Below are 20,250 nucleotides of genomic sequence, written 5' to 3'. Positions count from 1 at the left end.
TCCCACCCTACTTCATCTAACCCTATCTACATAGCCCTCTATTCCTTTCTCCCTCATGTACTTGTCCAGCTTCCTCTTAAATGCATCTATGCTATTCGCTTCAACTACTCCTTGTAGTTTCACATTCTAATCTTACTCTGGGTAAAGAATTTTCTCCTGAATTCTTTATTTGATTTATTAGTGACTATCTTATATTTATGACTCTTGGCTTTGGTCTCCCCCACAAGTGGAAACATCTTCTCTACGTATACCCTATGAAACTCCTTCATAATTTTAAAGCCCTCCATTAGATCACCCCTCTGCATTCCCTTTTCTAGAGAAAAAAGCCCCAGCCTAGTCAGTACCTCCTGATAGTTATAACCCCTCAGTTCTGGCAACATCCTTGTAAATCTTTTTTGTATCTTCTCCAGTGCTTATATATCCATTTTGTAATACGCTGACCAGAATTGTAACGCAGTACTCTAGTGTGATCTAACCTAGTTTCTAAATATTTAACATAACCTGCGTTTCAATTCTATTCCTCTAGGAATGAACTCCAGTGCTTTGTGTGCATTTTGACATTATTAACCTGCGTTGTTACTTTTAATGATTTGTAAATGTGTATGCATAGATTCCTTTGCTCCTCTACCCCATTTAGACTCTTAATTTCCAAGGAGTATGTGACCTCCTTATTCCTTCTACCAAAACACACCACCTCACACTATATTAAAATTAATTTGCCATTTACACAACCATTCTGCAAGTTTATTAACATCTTCTTGTAATCTGTTGCAGTCTTCCTTGGTATTAACTAGAACCCCTCAATTTGGTGTCATCCACTATTTTAGATATTGTACTTCCAATTCCAGAGTCCAAATTGTTCATGTAACTAGTGAACAGCAGTAGTCCCAGCATCAATCCCTGTGGAACACCACCCCACCTTCTGCCAGTCTGAGTAACTACCTTTAACCCCTACTCTGTTTTCTGTTTCGTACCTAACTAGCTATCCATTCTGCTACTTGTCCCCTGACTCCACATGGTCTGACTTTAACCATGAGTCTACTATGTGGTACCTTATTGAAGGCCTTTTGAAAATCCATATACATTACATCCAGTGCATTAACATTGTCTACTCTTTCTGTTACTTCATCAAAGAATTTAATACGTTTGGTCAAGCATTACCTTCCTTTTTGAAATCCATGTTGACTATTTATTTTGGTTTTTGTTTCTAGATGCCTTTATATTGCATCTTTGAGTAAAGATTTTGTTATCTTTTCTATCACTGACATTAAGCCAACTGGTCTATAGTTCCCCGGCCATGTTTTAGTTCCCTTTTTAAATAACATCAGCTGTCCTCCAGTCCTCTGGCACTATACCATTTTCTAATGTATTTTTATAAATATATAATAGTCGCTCTACTATCTCTTCCCTAGCTTCTCTAATCCAGTGGTTTTATTCTCTGTAAGTTTGATTAGTTTATCAATTATCTCCCCCTTTCTGTCTTAAATGCTTAAATATCCTTTTCTAAAAGTCCTCTTCTATTGTCATGTCCACCCTGTTTGTCTCCCTGGTAAACACTGAGGCAAAGTCATTGTTCAATATTTCTACCATTTTGCTGTCGTTACCTGTGAGTTTATCTTGTGCCTCCCTTATTGGCCCTATCCAAATCCTGATTTTCCTTTTGTTATTTATGTGTTTGTAGAATACTTTACTATTTATTTTTATATTTCTTGATAACTTAAAATCGTAGTTCCTCTTTGCTTTCCTAATGTTTTGACTAATTCCCTAACCTCTTCATATTCCCTTGTGTTATCCCCTCCTTTGTGGTCCATGTACTTAGTGTATGCCTTTGTACTTTAGTTTCAATTTTGTCTTTGTCTCTTCAAGCACCCAGGGTGTTTAATTCTTAGCTAGTTTGTTCTTGTTCTTTTGGTGGAACATATTTCTCTTGAACTCTATTGATTAACTTTTTAAAAATATTTTCCACATTTGTTCTACCTTTTTTATGTCAGTATTTTGTTTCCAGTTTATCTTCCCTAGTTCCATTCCCATTCCCTCAAAATTACCTTTTTTCCGATCTGTTACTTGTGTCTTTCTCAATCATTATTTTAAACTTTATTATGTTGTGATAGCTATTGCCTAGATGTTCCCCTATATTTACTTCTCTTATTTGCTCTGGTTCATTTCCCATTACTAGATCCAGCAGTGATTCCTCTCTTGTTGGGCTTCTTAAGTACTGGGTGGGAAAGGAGTCCTATACACACAGTGAAAACTCCATTCCCTTTCCCCCTTTCTTTACCTAATCTTGCCAGTCTATTTGGAGGTAGTTGAAATCTCTCATGAGTATTATTCTATGGGTTAGAATTTGATCAAAAACCGCCACCACCGGTTTACCACCCAAAAAACCTCTATGATTCTGCTATTAAGAACGGTGGAAAATTAATCAAAAAATGGGAAAAATCGGCGTTGTACATGGATTCGCGGCAGAAAACGTGATCCTCGTCAAATTTAATCCGAGGCTACGAGTTGGGCATGGGAAGGGGGTAAAACACAAACAATATTTTTGCAAAAAACAAAAAATAAAAAAATGCAAAACATTCACAAGATCCTTTTCCAGTGAATCGCTGCAAAAGAATTTAAAAATAACTTGCACTTACCTTTTTTTGCAGGGTTTCATACCTACCGCCGATCGAAGGGCCACTCCGGCTGCTTCCTCCTTGGCGTATTTTTTTCCGCAACTACGGAACACCATTATCACCAAACTCAGGCGGAAGTGGTTTTTCCAGTGTTGCACGCCAGGGGTCCGCTTCACAGCGGTATTTCACAACTGCCGGCGGAACACTTGATGAAATTCCCACCGGGTGATTTTTCACCCAAAACGAGGAAATACCACCGAGAAACACAGCGGGAGGCTGATGAAATTCCAGCCCTATGTCTTTTACTCTTTTCAAAAATGTGCTTGCACACGTCTTCCTCCACATCCCTCCCACAATGAGGTCGCTGGTAGAATTAGCGTGATCAATCACTTCTTATCCTTTATCTCAATCCATATGGATGCTATTTCTATCTTAATGTTGGTTATGCACCTTTTTTTTGACTGCCTTTACGTTATCGCTAATTAGCACAGCTACCCCACCTCCCCTTCTTCCTTCAATATCTGTTCTAAGTACATTCTACACTGCAATATTTAACTTCAACTCTTCCCCCTGAAAAACACCTACTCCAGGAAAAAAGCTTTCCATACTCCTTCATTCAGTGTAAACAATGTCACGGAAGATGTCATCGTATAATAAAGAAGTATTTGGCTTGATGCTGGCAAACATCAATTAAGAAAGAAATCTCCCCCACACAAATATTTTCAAAATAAAAACATTCTGATGCAAGGTACACACCTGAAATGTCATAACCCATCTTCTCTCTTTGCAGATGTTGACTGATTTGCTGTGTATTTCTAACATTTTTTTTGTTTTAGATTTCTAACATTTGCAGTTCATTCAAATATTTCACAATTAGACCAATGTATGCCTGTAAGAACTTGACTTTGCTATTATATTCCATCAGCAATACCATCTCACAGCTTTTTCCCCTTCCTCTCCTGAAGGCACAAATAGTTGCTGGGGTATAGTTCCACAGATGTCAGCAGACTTCCCGTAACTCACCAAAGTAGCTGTTCTTCAGGTTGGAGTCTGAACAGTGAACATCAGCATGTTATTATTTTTTGACCAACTCCCTTAACCCATTCTCTCCTAAAGGTATTGAGTTATGTTAGACATGATGCTGCATCCATCCAGTACTTTGCCTAAATAGCTATTCTTCACACATGAGCCTCACCAGTGAGTCTTGGCAGGTTATTTGAAACAGGAACCAGAGTCAAGCCTTATTCTTTTCTAATCCGTCATCCACATTTTGCACTAGGTATCATGGAAGTGAGATTAAGCAGTGAGAAAACTGGCTGATTTTCTTGCCTTACCCGTGGCCAATGAAATCATTTGTTGCACCGACCCTGCCACCCCTGCTGATATCAGCTACCACAGCAGAGTGGAAACAGAACCTGGACCTTTTCATCAGTCTAGTCAAGTAAATACTGCCTTTACAAATTGGGTCATCAGAAGAATCACAGTAAATGGAAAAAATGAATGCAAATATGGAATGCCGTTTACTGATATCCATACATGTAGACTTTCCGTCATGGGTCACTGTCTAATTATCAGGAGTGGGAGCCCTGGATATTTTGCTATCATTAGTAAACTGTGGTCCCTGAACTACTGTCCTAGCTGAAACCAACTAGCTCAGTATAGACAAGGGATTAAACATGGACCTTTCTGGTCCCTATGTTTCAGTAACACAGCAGGAGGTGGTTTTATGAACTAAACTATGGCTGGGAATCGGTACTCATGTACCAATGAGTGAAATAATATCTTGAAGCTCCCCTAGTGGATACATGCAATTCCTGATTTGATAATGAACCATTCAGGTCACTAAGATCCCCGATTGTGCTGAGCTACCTAATCTCAGCTGAGGATCTAGTAAAAGAAGTAGGGATGTTCGCTGATAACTACACAGTACTCAGTTTCATTCACAACTCCTCAGATAATGAAGCAGTCCATAGCCGCATGCAGCAAGACCTGGCGACATTCAGACTTGGGCGGATAAGTGGCAAGTAACATTCATGCCATGCAATTGCCTGGCAATGATCAACTCCAACAAGAGAGTATAAACAACCCCCTTGAGATTCAATGGCAGTGCCATCGCCAAATTCCCCACAATCAACATCCTGGGGGGTCACCATTGACCATAAACTTAACTGGACCAGCCACATAAATATTGTGGCCACAAGAATAGGTCAGAGGCTGGGTATTCTGTGGCGAGTGACTCACTCCTGACTCCCCAAAGTCTTTCCACCATCTACAAGGCACAAGTCAGGAGAGTGATTTTTTTAGAAATTCATTCCTGGGATGTGGGCATTGCTGGCAAGGCCAGCATATATTGCCCATCCCTAAATGCCCTTGAGAAGGTGGTGGTGAGCCACCTACTTGAACCGCTGCAGTCCTTGTGATGAAGATACTCCCAAACTGCTGTTAGGGAGCGAGTTCCAGGATTTTGACCCAGCGATGCTGAAGGAACGGCATTATATTTCTCAGTAAGATAATGGGACTAAGGGCTGATAAATCTCCTGGACCTAATGGCTTGCATCCTAGGGTCTTAAGAGATGGACCAGCAGGGATTGTGGATGCATTGGTTGTAATTTAGCAAAATTCCCTGGATTCTGGGGAGGTGCCAGCAGATTGGAAAACTGCAAATGTAATGCCCATATTTAAAAAAGGCAGACAAAATACAGTAAACTATAGACCAGTTAGCCTAACATCTATGGTTGGGAAAATATTGGAGTCCATTATTAAAGAAGCAGTAGCAAGACATTTGGAAAAGCAAAAGTCGGTCAGGCAGAGTCAGCATGGATTTATGAAGCGGAAGTCATGTTTGACAATTTGCTGGAATTCTTTGAGGATGTAACGAACAGGGTGGATAATGGGGAAACAGTGGATGTGGTATATTTGGACTTCCAGCAGGCATTTGACAAGGTGCCATATAAAAGGTTACTGCACAAGATAAAAGTTTGTGGGGTTGGAGGTAATATATTAGCATGGATAGAGGAATGGCTAAAAAACATAGAACAGAGAGTCAGGATAAATGGTTCATTCTCTGGTTGGCAACCAGTAACTAGTGGGGTGCTGCAGGGATAAGTGCTGGGACCCCAACTATTTACAAATTATATTAACGACTTGGAAGAAGGGACTGAGTGCAACATAGCCAAGTTTGCTGATGATACAAAGATTCAAAGATGGGAGGAAAAGCAATGTGTGAGGAGGACACAAATAACCTGCAAAAGGACATAGACAGGCTAAGTGAGTGGGCAAAAATTTGGCAGATGGAGTATAATGTTGGAAAGTGTGAGGTCATGCACTTTGACAGAAAAAAATCAAAGAGCATGTTATTATTTAAATAGAGAAAGATTGCAAAGTGCTACAGTACAGTGGGACCTGGGGGCACTTGTGTATGAAACACAAAATGATAGTATGCAGGTACAGCAAGTGATCAGGAAGGCCAATGGTATCGTGGCCTTTATTGCAAAGGGGATGGATTATAAAAGCAGGGAAGTCTTGCTATAGCTATATAAGGTATTGGTGAGGCCACACCTGGAATACTGCATTTCCATATTTATGAAAGGATATACTTGCTTTGAAGGCAGTTCAGAGAAGGTTGATTCCACAGATGAGGGGATTGACTTATGAGGAAAGGTTGAGTAGGTTGGGCCTCTACTCATTGGAATTCAGAAGAATGGGAGGCGATCTTATCAAAATGTATAAGATTATGAGGGGGCTTGACAAGGTGGATGCAGACAGGATGTTTCCACTGATGCGGTGGGACTAGAACTAGAGGGCATGATCTTAGCATAAGGGATCGCCCATTTAAAACAGAGATGAAGAGAAATTTCTTCTCTCAGAGGGTTATACATCTGTGGAATGCGCTGCCTCAGAGAGCTGTGGAAGCTGGGACATTGAATAAATTTAAGACAGAAATAGACAGTTTCTTAAATGATAAGGGGATATAGGGGTTATGGGGAGCGGGTGGGGAAATGGATCCGAGTCCATGATCACATCAGCCATGATCTTATTGAATGGCGGAGCAGGCTCGAGGGAACGTATGGCCTACTCCTGTTCCTATTTCTAATGTTTTTATGTTCTTATGTATTTGCAAGTCAGGATGGTGTGTGTGACTTGTAGTAGTACTTGCAGGTGATGGTGTTCCATTGCCCTTCTAGGTGGTAGAGGTCGTGGATTTGGGAGGTGCTGCCGAAGAAGCCTTGGCGAGTTGCTGTAGTGCATCTTGTAGATGGTATGCACTGCAGCCACTGTGCATCGGAGGTGGAGGGAGTGAATGTTTAAGGTGGTGAGTGAGGTGCCAATCAAGTGGGACTGCTTTGTCCTGGATAGTGTCGAGTTCTTGAGTGTTGTTGGAGCTGCACTTATCCAGGCAAGTGAAGAATATACCATCACACTCATGACGTGTGCCTTGTAGATGGTGGAAAGGCTTCCTCTCGAAGCAGAATACCCAGCCGATGACCTGCTCTTGTTGCCACAGTGTTTATGTGATGGAATACTCTCCACTTGCCTGGATGAGTGCAGCTCCAACAACACTCAAGAAGCTCAACACCATCCAGGACTAGGCAGTCCGCTTGATTGACACTCCGACCACCACCTTAATCATTCACTCACTCCACCTCCGGCATACTGTGGCTGCAGTATGTACCATCCACAAGATGCACTGCAGCAACTCGCCATGGCTTCCTCGGCAGCACCTCCCAAACCCACGACCTCTACTAACTAGAAGAACAAGGGCAGCAGGTGCATGGGAACACCATCAGTTCCCCTCCAAGTCACACCATTCTGACTTGGAAGTATATCACCATTCCTTCATTGTTGCTGGGTCAAAATCCTGGAACTCTCTCCCTAACAGCACTGTGCGAGCACCTTCACCACATGGACTGCAGCAGTTCAAGAAGGTGGCTCACCTCCACCTTCTCAAGGGCAATAAATGCTGGCCTTGCCAGTGATGCCCATGAATTAATTTTTTTTAAAAGAACTTAAATTGGTCTCAGCAGCCTTGACCAGTGGTTGGATGAATGTTACTGCTTCTGCACCTTATTCAGTGATTATGCTGGAATGTATGTGGGTGTGATTATCAGTTAAGTACAGGATTGAATTTATCTGTGATGCTCTTTATAGTCAAATAGCCTGCTGACATGACTATTTAGGCTTACACATGAAGAATGGCTTCTTGGGTAAGGTTTGTTGACACCCATGCAATCATGTGATGGTATGACTCAGCACTTTTAGAAAGTGGGGGAGTCAACGTTACATAGTTAGCATACAAATCGACAAAAACAGTCCCGCTAGAAAATCTTCCTAATTTATCAGGAAAAATAGTTTTTAAATCCACTGAAATAATCAGAATTCAAATGTAAAAATCATTAGAATTTCATTGACACAGCCCCCCCCCACCACCTCCCCACCAAGAAACAAAAATGATCAGCCGACATTAACATGAGCCAAACCATACATAATTGAGACTTGGATCCTAATTAGGAAACTATCCAAACTCAGCCATAAATATGATCATTTCACTACAACTATCAAAGTCAGACTACAAATAGACAAAAGAGGACGGTTACGATTAGCAGAGAAGTTTTTTCACATGGTTCCATTCAACCTCAACCTTCTTTGTTATGCACCAGAGAATGTATAGGCTACTATGAAGTGGGTACAGCAACAGACAGCACAGGAATATTGACATTTAAAAAAATGCAATTACACACACACACATACATACATAAAAAATAAGTGATCTGCTTTAGGCATATCAAGCTTAGTTTCATTAATTGCATTTACCCCTTTATGAATGTACTTAAACTAATATTAAACACATGTTCTCAGCCACCATTAACTCAGTATATTGATACATCCAGTCATCAAGATTAAAAATAGCACCTCATTTCAACTTGAAAGCATAGTTCTGAAACCCAGTTAATATATGCACTTCAATTTTTTTTATTTTTTAATTATTATTCGTTGCCAATCTTTCCAATTCCTTGTCAAATCACAAACGCCAGAGGTCACCTTGCACACATCAAGGTTCACTCTGCGCCAATGCTCTTAGCCAAAAGGCCTAGAGCCACTGCACCGTTCCTGGAAGTACTGCAATACCAGGTTCGTGCCATGGAGGTGGATGGGTCAGGCCCCCCACACACCTCCGTGGAGGTGGATGGGTCAATCCACCCCACCCAACTCCTATATGCACTTCAAATTGTCACACCTCAAACTTATTGCACCTAAATAATAAGGAATGTCTTCAGAGATGTTCTGTGCAGTAGCTGCCTCCACCCTCACGTTTACATTGTGCACTGCAATTATTAATGTTGATAGGCAATTGGTGATTTTATTTTAATCAAAGCCTGTTAATTATCTCAGTTTATACACTGAATATACACTTTGAGACTATGAAAAGTAAAAGAAAACACTGCATAAGCATGCAGTAATGTATTGCACTTATGAAGCTGTACTTCAGATTAACAGTCAAATGTTTGACAACTTCCATCACAAGAACAATACCATCTTGCTATTGTTGCTACTGATTATCTTGGTCTTTGTCCAGAGTTTGCACAACATATGTCTTTTAGCACACACCAGTGATGCTGTTGAAACTATCAGATTACCATATCGGAATACTTAATTCAGGCTTTTTATGAACTAACGCCATCTCTTCTGTTGGATTATAAATTTACCAAACGTTTAGAACCCAAACTTTGACTATATCTATAACTGCAGCATGGGGAGTTAAATAAATATGATGCAAATACCTGGAATACGCTGCAGAATTAGATTTGCCTCCCTTTGTAAACACCTCACCAAATGATGCCTCCTATTATCAGTTTCTCCTTCAGGTGGGGGTGAGAGGGACTAAGACACACCAATCACCTTCAATGCTGCTCCAGCATCAGCTGAAGACTGTACCATTCAAATTAACTTCTTTATTTGCATTCGCTGGAAGTTGCGCATTGATCTGGGTGACGTGAAAATGAATGTGCTTCTGTAATCAGCCTTAACACTGCGACTAAATTGAATGTCAGGCAATGTCCCTCCCTTTGATCATGTAGGCACTAATTGTTTGGTGTAATGTTCAGTCGCAAAAGCAAGATCAACAACTCACCATCTGGGGCAAACCTGAGTGTGAACATCAGTCATGGTTAGGATTCAGGTCTGGCAATCTGTGGTTTTGTGTACTAATACATTGCTTTCATGCCCATCTGGGATATTCATTTCTGGGAGCTTCCCTAAATCATGGAGTCTGGTTGGCAATTTATCTTAAGAGGAGAAAGAGTAAAATGTCACTCAGGAATGGAGCTTAAACTGGTGACCTTTTTGGTCAAGAACTGAATTTCGTCTGGCTTGATTTAAGGGTGACCATTTAAAAAAATGAGGAAAATAAAACCAACAAGTGTACCCACACCACAGAACTTCGCGGAAGGATGTTCTGTTACTTCTAAGGACGACATCTGACCCCAAACACTTTCACCCGTTAAGAAACAAAAAAAATCTTTAAATGCGAGGTACTTTTCCACCTTTCTTAAAGTAATCTTAAAATATATGATAGAAGTTGCAAGGAGAGCCAGAGAACCACTTCGTTCCTGATTTGTTGAGATTTGGTTTAGTCCACACAAAAAAAAAGCCACTAACAAGAGGGTGAGATTATCCGAGAACGCTACTTGCCCTCACCCTCCAAATCAAAAGTAACACGAATCAACCATCCTGATTCAAAAAACGTGTCATCACCGCCGTTTAAAGTGAGGTGGGATGGGTCCTGCTTCTTTAAGAGGGCTGTGTTGGTCGGGTGACGCGCCTCGAGGAAATCCCTCTCTGGCAGGTGGTGATGTCAGTGTTGTGCGATGTCTGGGGTTGGTGTTGGAGCTGGAGCAGGGAGTGACTGAGTCAGTGAGAGAAGGAGCGAGTGAATGAATGCTGCTGGAATCGAGTCAACACAATGGACTCCGTGTGCCCGCTCCAGACCATGCGCAGCCCGGAGCAAGACATCAGACCATCAGCACACCATCGGACAAGTAAGGACCACCTTTAGATACTCTACACACACACGTTGTCTGTGTGTTCCTCATGACTGACTGGACCGAGATGCTGGAGTGCTGAGACTGCTCGTCGTGCGGTTGTCAATACAAGACAGATGAAGAGACTGGAGCGTGCACGAGAGTGGGGAAAAGGCCCATTTATCTTCATGCGGCAAGGGCGTGGACCGCAGTAAGTAAAAGTGCAATTCCGGTTATAAAATGCCATCCACTGCCATGTAAATAAGTGTTGTCCGACGTTGGCCTCACTGATATACCGACACACGGTTTCAGACCGCTTTGTGTGTTGGGGATGTCCGGAGCCGAGCGCTGAGTCTCGCTAACTGGCTGTGGCAGCTCCACACACCAAACATATCCAGTAACTGCACTCCACGCAGTGCGTGTTTCAGCCTTTCGTTGTGAACGGTCGGGTAATACGTGTCAGAAACCAAAACGAGTTCTATATCGGGTGTCACTTTGGCCACACCGTTCCAGTTTTAACATTTCTGCTTGCTTGCCACTTTCCGCTCGATTTCTTACACACACACAGAGGCCAGTCAGTTTACCTGAATCTTAAAATAATCACCAACATCCCCATCCTAATATTGAAACGAACGCCAGCTTCTCTCCGCTTCCAGTTTCCAAACGGAAACACAAGTTTTAAGCTTATTTCTGCTGTACAGTGACAATGTAACTCGCGTCCCGATAACTCGACAATATAAGTCCATTGTAAAGTGAATTTGAGAAGAACTCTGGCTACCGGCCAGCGCAATAGATTGACACCGCGGGACAGAGGCGGTCTGTGCAATTGCCAAGTTTCGGTGAGTCTCCGCGATCAGTTAGACCACCTGTGCAATGTGTTATTTTCCAATGCTGCATTTTGGATGCAAGGATAAAGCCAGCAACAAGAGCGGAACCGGAATATTTGGTTGCGGACACAGCGCAGTCTGGGATGACACCAATTTGTGGCAAAAGTCTGTTCCCACAAGCTGAATCCTAAATGGGCTTCACTTTATCTGCCAGTCTTTCTTACCGAAAAGTTTTTCAAAAAAATCATTAAGCGTGCTTGGCCTATAGTGGGTGAGTTCAGTCGAGTATCTAGCAGACAGCGGCTGACCCAACATCTTCACTTCAATCGAAACTGCTTGCCAATGACAGCACCCATTTTAGTACAGTAATGTATGTAACACGTATGTTTAGAATACTTTACAACCAGTCCGCCAAGAAGTCACTGGAACTCACCAACTGCACAAATTGGTTAATTGTACATTTGTCGCACTGACAAGTATGGGATATTAGCTGAAGTTTTATACTGTGTGCTTCAGTGCTTAATTCCCCCCTCGAAAAAAAACCTCCCCCCCGCCCCCACATCTACCCTCCCCAAAGTGTCCGAAACGACATTATTTTACAAAGTGCGGAGCAGTGATGTCGTTTGAGAAAATACATTTCAGTTATACGCAGTCAGCAATAGTTCTGCTAATTCTACGTTGCCCATAATGCCGTTGTCACCTGAAAGGTCCTATAAGCTTTTAGGTACTATTATCAATTTACTACTTCTGAAAATGAAGTTTAGCCTGAAGAAGCATCGACTAAAAAGCGAATTATTTAATAGTCCATTGCAATGTATTTTTGGGCCAATCCTTTGTACACGCCTTAGCATCCTTTATTAAACCAGTTAGCATCTAACTGCATTTTAGGACATCACGTACTTTTAGGACAACCATCAGGGAATGAATGCATTGGACGATCAGAAAATCGACCACCACACAGTTAGATCATCTGCGTTATAAAATAGTTATAACTATAGAATTAAGCGCTGCAGATTACACCGTGCTTCGGTGGCACACACACACGTATAATATATATATGTAGCAAATGTTATTTAAAGAGAACGACCAACCTGAGTCTGGACAGGAAACCATCTTGAATGAGCTCATCCTCTTCTCTGAGACCTGGAAATTAACACGTCTGCTCAGTTTGACATGAAAGGACAATAAATATTTGCACACAGTTCACAACTTTTATAGTTAGATGAAAAAATGTGGCCTTTGTTTCCAGATGCGGAATCTTGTCGTCTCATTGCATCCCAAAGATTTCTGAATGTTCCCATTACCTTTCTCACTAGACAGACAAAAGGACTAAACTGTGCCAAATATAAATAGGCGGAGTGCAATTCAAGCTTCTCGCAAACCCCGTTGCAATCTCGGGGACAGCCAGGCGTTTTACAATGTTCAGTTTGCGGTAAGTTCTAAAGCTGTAGTCTGTGTCTATCGGCCGCTTCCAGCGTTACACTATCGTGTGGCAAACATTCCAGCCACATTTTTGAGAGAAAGACATACGGATTTGTTTCCCTGATGCGAAAGCGCGGTGTATATTCTTTCAGCCTATTAATAATGGATTATATTTTACCAGCAGAGTGTAACACAAGAACTCCCTGCGTTCCAGTACTCACTCCCCGACTTGAGCCGATTCTTCGGTGCAACAACGTCCTAGAGCTCAGTTTTGCATTAAAAGCAATGATTCTGCTGTTCGTCCCATTGAACTACTCCAGTATGCCTCATACAAGACACATTTTAACTTGCACACGCACGGCTTTGTGTGTGTTAAAGTGGCATTTACATAGTATGTACAGCACAGAAACAGGCCATTCGGCCCAACAGATCCACGGCGGTGTTTATGCTTCACACGAATCTCCTCCCACCCCTCTTCATCTAATCCTATCAACATATCCTTCTATTCCTTTCTCCCTCATGTGTTTATCCAGCTTCCACTTAAACGCGTAAACACATTTTGCTTAAAATGGTGATTTGCTGAATTTTATTCCTTAGTTTATGCTGCCAGTACATTAGGAGAATAGAACATTTTGTAGGTTTCTTGTATATATTTTTCAGATAATCTTCCAGATCAAAAGTCGAATACATGAACAAAAAAAAATATGGATTTGCCCATAACGATCAAGTATTAAAGATTACAACGTTAAGAAGCTTCCACTGTCAGTCTACTGTTCAGAAGAGCAGAGATGCTTATTACAAGATAGCTGTAGCGTGATCCTTTTGAACCCACGGTTCAGTTCTGCTGCCCATTTTGAAAGTGTCATTGGTGAGGCAGACGGCGCTGTGTGATAGTCTGAGGGCTCGGGTTTCCACAGGGCTATTTAAAGAATGTTGTATACAGGAACTCACCTGGCAACAGGCGACGTCTGCTTTTCCACAGCCATTGGATCAGCCGGAAGCTATTGTGCGTAGTCAGGTGTGTTCAGAAGGTTATCTGTTCTCCCCCGCCCCCCTACTTTCCCATGTACAAACCCCAGTTAGTTGCCCTCCCAGCCCTGTCTGCCGAGACCAAAACTCGGAGCTCTCCCCCTTCCCCTCCCCACACTCACCCACCCAGCCAGCACTCCTGGCGGTTTCAGGCGATTTAAGGTAAGGGGGAGGCGATTCGGCAGCCCAGGCCGGCTTGTTGGGCGCACATCCGTCCTTGTGCCGCTCGGCCGAGCGAACGCTATTTCACCACAAATGGTAAAAGGACTCGACCGCTGGAGATCAGCTGGGGAGAGACTGGTTCGGTGGGCGTTGCACGCTAGCAGCCTTCTCTTGCACGTTTACACACGGCCTCGTTTAATATCAGATACAATAGCATTATCAAATGAATGACAATACATCCGCCAACCTATTTGGGCCAGCTGGGAGGAGGGGTAGTCCGAATTCGCAGGAGTCCTCGGAATGTCATTCCAAACGTGCCGAAACTCCCTTTTGTGCGGCATGATCATTTTGCGGGAAATCTGAGCTGATATGTTATTGAAACAGCTCACGGAGGATTTCCCCGGGACCTCACTGAACACAGGGGGCAACTCGGACTGTGGCCGAGCTCTCCCCAAGCCTCCGCTGGGCTTACTGCTCTCACTCACACTCTGCCCTTCCAAATTCAATCTGCAAACTCAAAGGTCTTCTTTCATAGTTGCACCGGTAATAATGGCATTTTTTCCAAGTTCTTGAACTCAAACACAGACCTGGTCCAATAATCGTGAATTGTGAAGTAAAAGGGCGTTACATTATTTTATGTGACATTAAATAAGTGAGGAGAGGATGTAGCTTTTTAACTGCAGAATGTGTGAGCTTTTACCTACAATATTACTTTGATGCTGTCATCTCTGAGAATCTCGTGACTCAATTACATGGTCCCATCTTATTTTTGTGGTTACCAAGGTTACAAAGCAATACCTTATTTATGATTCTTTCTGCGTCTCCCAGACTAAACCCGAACCTTTGATTATCTTCGTGGTTGGGGTGGGGGAGACAAAACACTACTATGCATATCTAAATTATCCGTTCGTATAAGCAGCTTCAACGTCATTCTATTGCAAAGAAGCGATTTAAAAAAAAATCAATTATTATGCAAAGGATTGTTGCCCTTTTAAATGTTCTACATCCTGGTGCTGCCGTTTCTATGGCGACGTTTACTCATTCTATAAAAGGAGATAAATACACAAGTATTGTACTGTGGGCGGGTGGGCGTGTGGAAGGGTAGTTTTACTGCACTTGCCGGTTTCCTATATAAACGTTACTAACGTAGTATTAAATGCACTAACGTATATACTTATCAAAATAATGACCGTGCCATCAAATAGACCAGCTAAGAGAAACTAAGGTTGATATGTTACTTAAACATATCGTGGACATTAAACGAATTACTGTGCTGACATTAAAATGGTCACTTTAAGAGTCCCCCTGTAATAAATCAGATTGTTTTATACAAGATTTTTTTGTTTGCCTAGTTGGTAGGCATGCTCTATGATGGATGATTGGAGATGTTTACATCATTGTGACAAAGCAGCTTGACATCTGCCATTCAAGTTCCAAATAATTTGTATTGTAATGAGAGGGGATCTCATAGAAACGTTTAAAATTCTGATGGGTTTAGACAGGTTAGATGCAGGAAGAATGTTCCCGATGTTGGGGAAGTCCAGAACCAGAGGTCACAGTCTAAGGATAAGGGGTAAGCCATTTAGGACCGAGATGAGGAGAAACTTCTTCACCCAGAGAGTGGTGAACCTGTGGAATTCTCTACCACAGAAAGTTGTTGAGGCCAATTCACTAAATATTTTCAAAAAGGAGTTAGTTGTAGTCCTTACTACTAGGGGGATCAAGGGGTATGGCGAGAAAGCAGGAATGGGGTACTGAAGTTGTATGTTCAGCCATGAACTCATTGAATGGCGGTGCAGGCTCGAAGGGCCGAATGGCCTACTCCTGCACCTATTTTCTATCTTTCTTCTATGTTTCTATGTTTCTATGAAAGCTCCCATTGAGTCAAACTCAGAGATTCATTTCAAAGGTTTACACTATTTAAAAAAAAATAAAAGCTGTTTTTTTGAATCTGACTTTTTATCTATCTTACTCTTTACAGCATATGCTGATTGTATATTATAAATTCACGTCCCAAAGTCAGAGTATATCAGATATCACCCAACAATTCATTTTATACACAGCGTCAAAAGATAACATATCACAAAGCAGAGCTTACACAATTATCCCTGGTTCATTTTTTCCCCCTTAAAGGCCATGCAATAAACCACTATCCACTTTAAAGGCAGTTGAATTACCAAAAAGGTAGCTGGTGAAGAATATATGTTTAAACAATCATTTATTATTACTACACAAAAATGTATGCAACCTGATTTAATGATCTGAGAACTACAGGGTTTTAAGTTTTTGACTGTTCTGCCTTCTCTGTCATCTATTACTTACAATCAAACTGGGGCACAATTTCAAAGTTCAACATTTTAGGAAGAAAGCATTATAGATACATGAATGAAATCTAGTTACAATGCTACCTAAATGGTTTTGTTGTAATTTTTTCTCAGTACACAACATACTTAGAGATGGATCGGTTGTAATTAAATGTACTTTGATTAGGATTTATTTCTACAAAGCTTTAATGCTCCTCCTTCCCCCACCAATTTCCTCCCTTCTCCTGAAGGCAGACTTCTAGGTAGGATTTGGCTCCACTGGTGCTAGTCACACTCCTGCACTTCACCCAAGTTGTCATTCTAAAATTGTGAGTATTGACAATGAGTTCAATAGGCTATTCAACCACTTGCAGCCAAGACCAACTCTATCCTCATGTGATATCTCTACATGCTCACTTCCACCAGCGGTCATTCGATAATGCTCTCAAGTAGGAACCCTGGCCGATTTCCCCCCACCCTAACCTTGAGGCACTAAGGCCAATTTTCATTCTTTTACTGAGATCTCTAAACTGCATAGATGGAGATTAAACCTGGGATCCTCTGTGCTCCTCAAACATAAAGGTCAAGGCTATTTAAACAACCACCAGATGGACGGGAAGACATTGCAGTATTTTATTTTACATCTTTTACAGATACAAGATATAGCAAAAATAATGCATACATTTGGAAAGTACTTGAGCTATTGATTCAGTGTATACAATCCTAGAAGAAAGCAAGTTTTAATTTAGATAATGTACACAGTAGCCATAGTATAAAATTTCCCATCTCTGATTTTAATTTTAAATATTCAGCATCAACAAGTCCAACGGTTGACTGTTAAACCAACTGGGTGTATTTGTTGCTGCCAGACAATTAAAAGCACTTTAAAAAAAAAATTGTGAACTCTCCAATTTGTCAGCTACATTATTTCAGAAACTAAAGGAATGTTTCTTGGATTAAGCAGAAAAGATGACAAGGAGCTGGGGTCAGATTTTAAAGCAATTAGAAATGTAAAAGGATATTGCACTATGTTTTAGGACTGCTGGTATTTGTGATAAATTATGCAACAGTGAAATGTACCTATGAGAAGTCAACTCCTGCCTATGTAGTTACATAAGTGAAATACAGAGTTTTCAAACCAATCAAGCATCTTGATCTTGCTTCACTGCCCTCTTTCCTCCTAACCTTTGAGGATGGTAGTATCTCTTCTGCATTAAAATAAGAGAGAATAGTAGTCACCTCAGTGAGTTTAAGGGATGTAATCATGGGGATTCAAATAAAGTATTACATTTGAGAATGATGCTCACTTTATAGTTATCTGACACCAGCGATTAGATTAGTACTTGGAAATCACTCCCTTTATACCATTTTACTTGCTTGTGTGCTTTTCAACTATTTTTGAGATGCACTATTGATGGTGAAGGTTGAAATATGTCAGAGTACAATGCATACAAAAAAGTATTGATGTCTTGTGAAATAGAACAAAGTGCATTAATGGGGATTATTTTGCAGCTGTTTACCAGGGACTGCCTATGATGATGAAGTTTACCAGGACTTACCATCATATTTATATAATAATAAAAATTATATTTAAATAATGAGGTACCAGTTTTATTGGAGTAGTGTGGGTAACCAAAAAGTGATAACAGCTAATGGTATGTTAATATGCACAATTGGTTGTATACAGGAGGTTTTGAGATTATATATGATTAGAATATATAGGTAATATAATAATTGTCAGGAGATATTTTCCATCAGTAGTTTATAGGGAAATAATCAAATGTGCAAATCTTAAAAGACTAGAATTAATATTAAAAACATTTTTACAAACTTATTTTTAACATTAGTTGCAATTCACAGCAAAATAATCTAAATGTGCATGGCCCAGAACCAGTATTTTGAAAAATAGACCAGGTTTAGAGGAATCAAAAATAAAAAGAATACAAAGACAAATCAGAAGTACAAGCTGTAAAATGTTATCATTTAGACAAAATATACTTTCTGTAAAGTGGAAATATGCTTTAAAAGGAGTGAAACCAAACAAAAAGAGAGACAGGAAGTTTCTTTAATGTTGCAGGAAATGGAAATTGAATGCTGAGACTATGGAACTTGAAGCAATTTACTCCTTTGTCAAAAGTTTAGCTTTAGACCATGTGTTGTAGAGCCACTGTGCAAAATGACTAAAATAAATTACAGAATATAGTTGAATGTTTTAGTTCAGAGAACACTGTACATTAAGAAACACACAATGTTTTTGTAACTTTACTTCAACAAAATCAGCATTAAATGTTTACAGGAGGTTATCTGAAGAAAGTTGCCACAGGATGATTAGTGCTTAGAGGGAATGTGGTGAAATATCAGTGAAAGCACTTTCATGTAACATGCTTAAGCAATAGATGTTTAGTTACAAATACTATAATATTTACGTTTCTAATATAACATTTTAGATTTGTCATATAAAATCTTACTTAAATAAAATTAATCTTTAAATCTTAATATTTATAGATTTTAGTCCATTGAGCAGAGCTTGATGCAGAATCACTATCTAATGTAAATTGTAATTAGTGACCATCATTTTTGCAGGCAGTGCATCAGTATAATATTTAACTGGCTTCATGTTACTGTTTAAAGTTGATTTTCTACAAATGCATATTCCTTAATGTCAGAAAAAGGGTAATACTTTATATGGGATTGCCTGATAATGCTGTTAATTAACTAGTAACTTTACAAGTACTGAATGGTCTTTTGAAATACTTATGCATTTAATATATAATGCAACTTTCCAAGATGATGTGATTTTTCTTTTAAATACATGTTCTATGTATTTCCATTGATGATTGTATTCTCTAAATGGGATTTTAAAAATGTAACTTTCTTGCATTGTTTGTGATGAATTTTTGATTCAACACTTACTCTATTGGCTAATGAGCTGGCTCTATTTGGAGTTTTCTAACAATTATGGAAGAAGTCCTTATTAAAAACAACAAGAACAAACTTTAGCCTTGCTGTATTTAGTCAGTAAAACAAATATTTCAAATAATTCATGGATTATTTAAAAGGTTATTTATTTTCTCTCATATGTGTTACTTATTTTCTCTTACACACACACATACATTTTTATGTTATATAAAACATGTATGTATAACAGAGAAAATAAGTAACCTTTTAAATTATATTTTAATTGTTTGTATAGATATAATACAGATAGTATTTCATATTGATACAATAGTTGATCTGTCAAGCATCAGTGTGTGTTTTTTATTCGCAAGCAGATTCAACTAATTAACACATATTGGTTTAGTTCATGGTCTTGTGGTTATCCATGGTTAAAGTAATTCTACTTTTGGAAATGTTTCAACATTCTGTAGATATGGTATATATTGATAGATTTTGTTTTAATTCACTATTATGTCAATATCCACTATTCACACAACCTCAAACTCTGGTCCTTTATGTGCTCGAGTGGTTGAAATTAGATTATTGATTTTCGCAATCTATATTGGAAAAATAATTAACATTTTAACAAATGAGTGCTCATAATTGTAATTGAAAATTACATCTTACAGTATTTAATATGTACTGAACTATTAAGGGACTGTTGGAATGCAAGTGTAGCAATAACCTTAAAAATATATATTTGAGACTGAATTTGTTTCTACTTGTAGCAAAATTGAGATGTTTCTACCTCTAACACGGAAATAATCGATATATTGGAGTGAAATTTACAATATTTTTGTATTCATTTTGTTACCAATGTAAATCATTTGGAAATTTAGATTTAACTTTTAATATTTACATGTACTGTTATTGTAAATTAATTATGTTAACCTTTCATACGAAAAACAAAGAACAATCGGCACAGAACTATTTTCTA

The 20,250-nt window shown here is 39.8% G+C and overlaps 1 protein-coding gene across 1 annotated transcript in view; it reads right to left on the bottom strand.

Moving 5' to 3' along the window:
* The window catches only part of LOC139266916 (protein lin-28 homolog B-like), a 295,351-nt gene that overhangs the window by 265,772 nt on the left and 9,329 nt on the right, over positions 1–20,250 (bottom strand). The window contains exon 2 of the mRNA XM_070884540.1: positions 12,552–12,603. Coding sequence (XP_070740641.1) covers positions 12,552–12,588 — 37 coding nt within the window. The 5' untranslated portion in view covers positions 12,589–12,603. The remainder of the gene's footprint in view (positions 1–12,551; positions 12,604–20,250) is intronic.

The sequence above is a fragment of the Pristiophorus japonicus genome, chromosome 7, assembly GCF_044704955.1.
Source record: "Pristiophorus japonicus isolate sPriJap1 chromosome 7, sPriJap1.hap1, whole genome shotgun sequence".
NCBI lineage: Eukaryota > Metazoa > Chordata > Chondrichthyes > Pristiophoridae > Pristiophorus > Pristiophorus japonicus.
The sequence above is the reverse complement of the archived record's forward strand: the minus strand, read 5'-3'. Positions and strand labels throughout refer to the sequence as shown.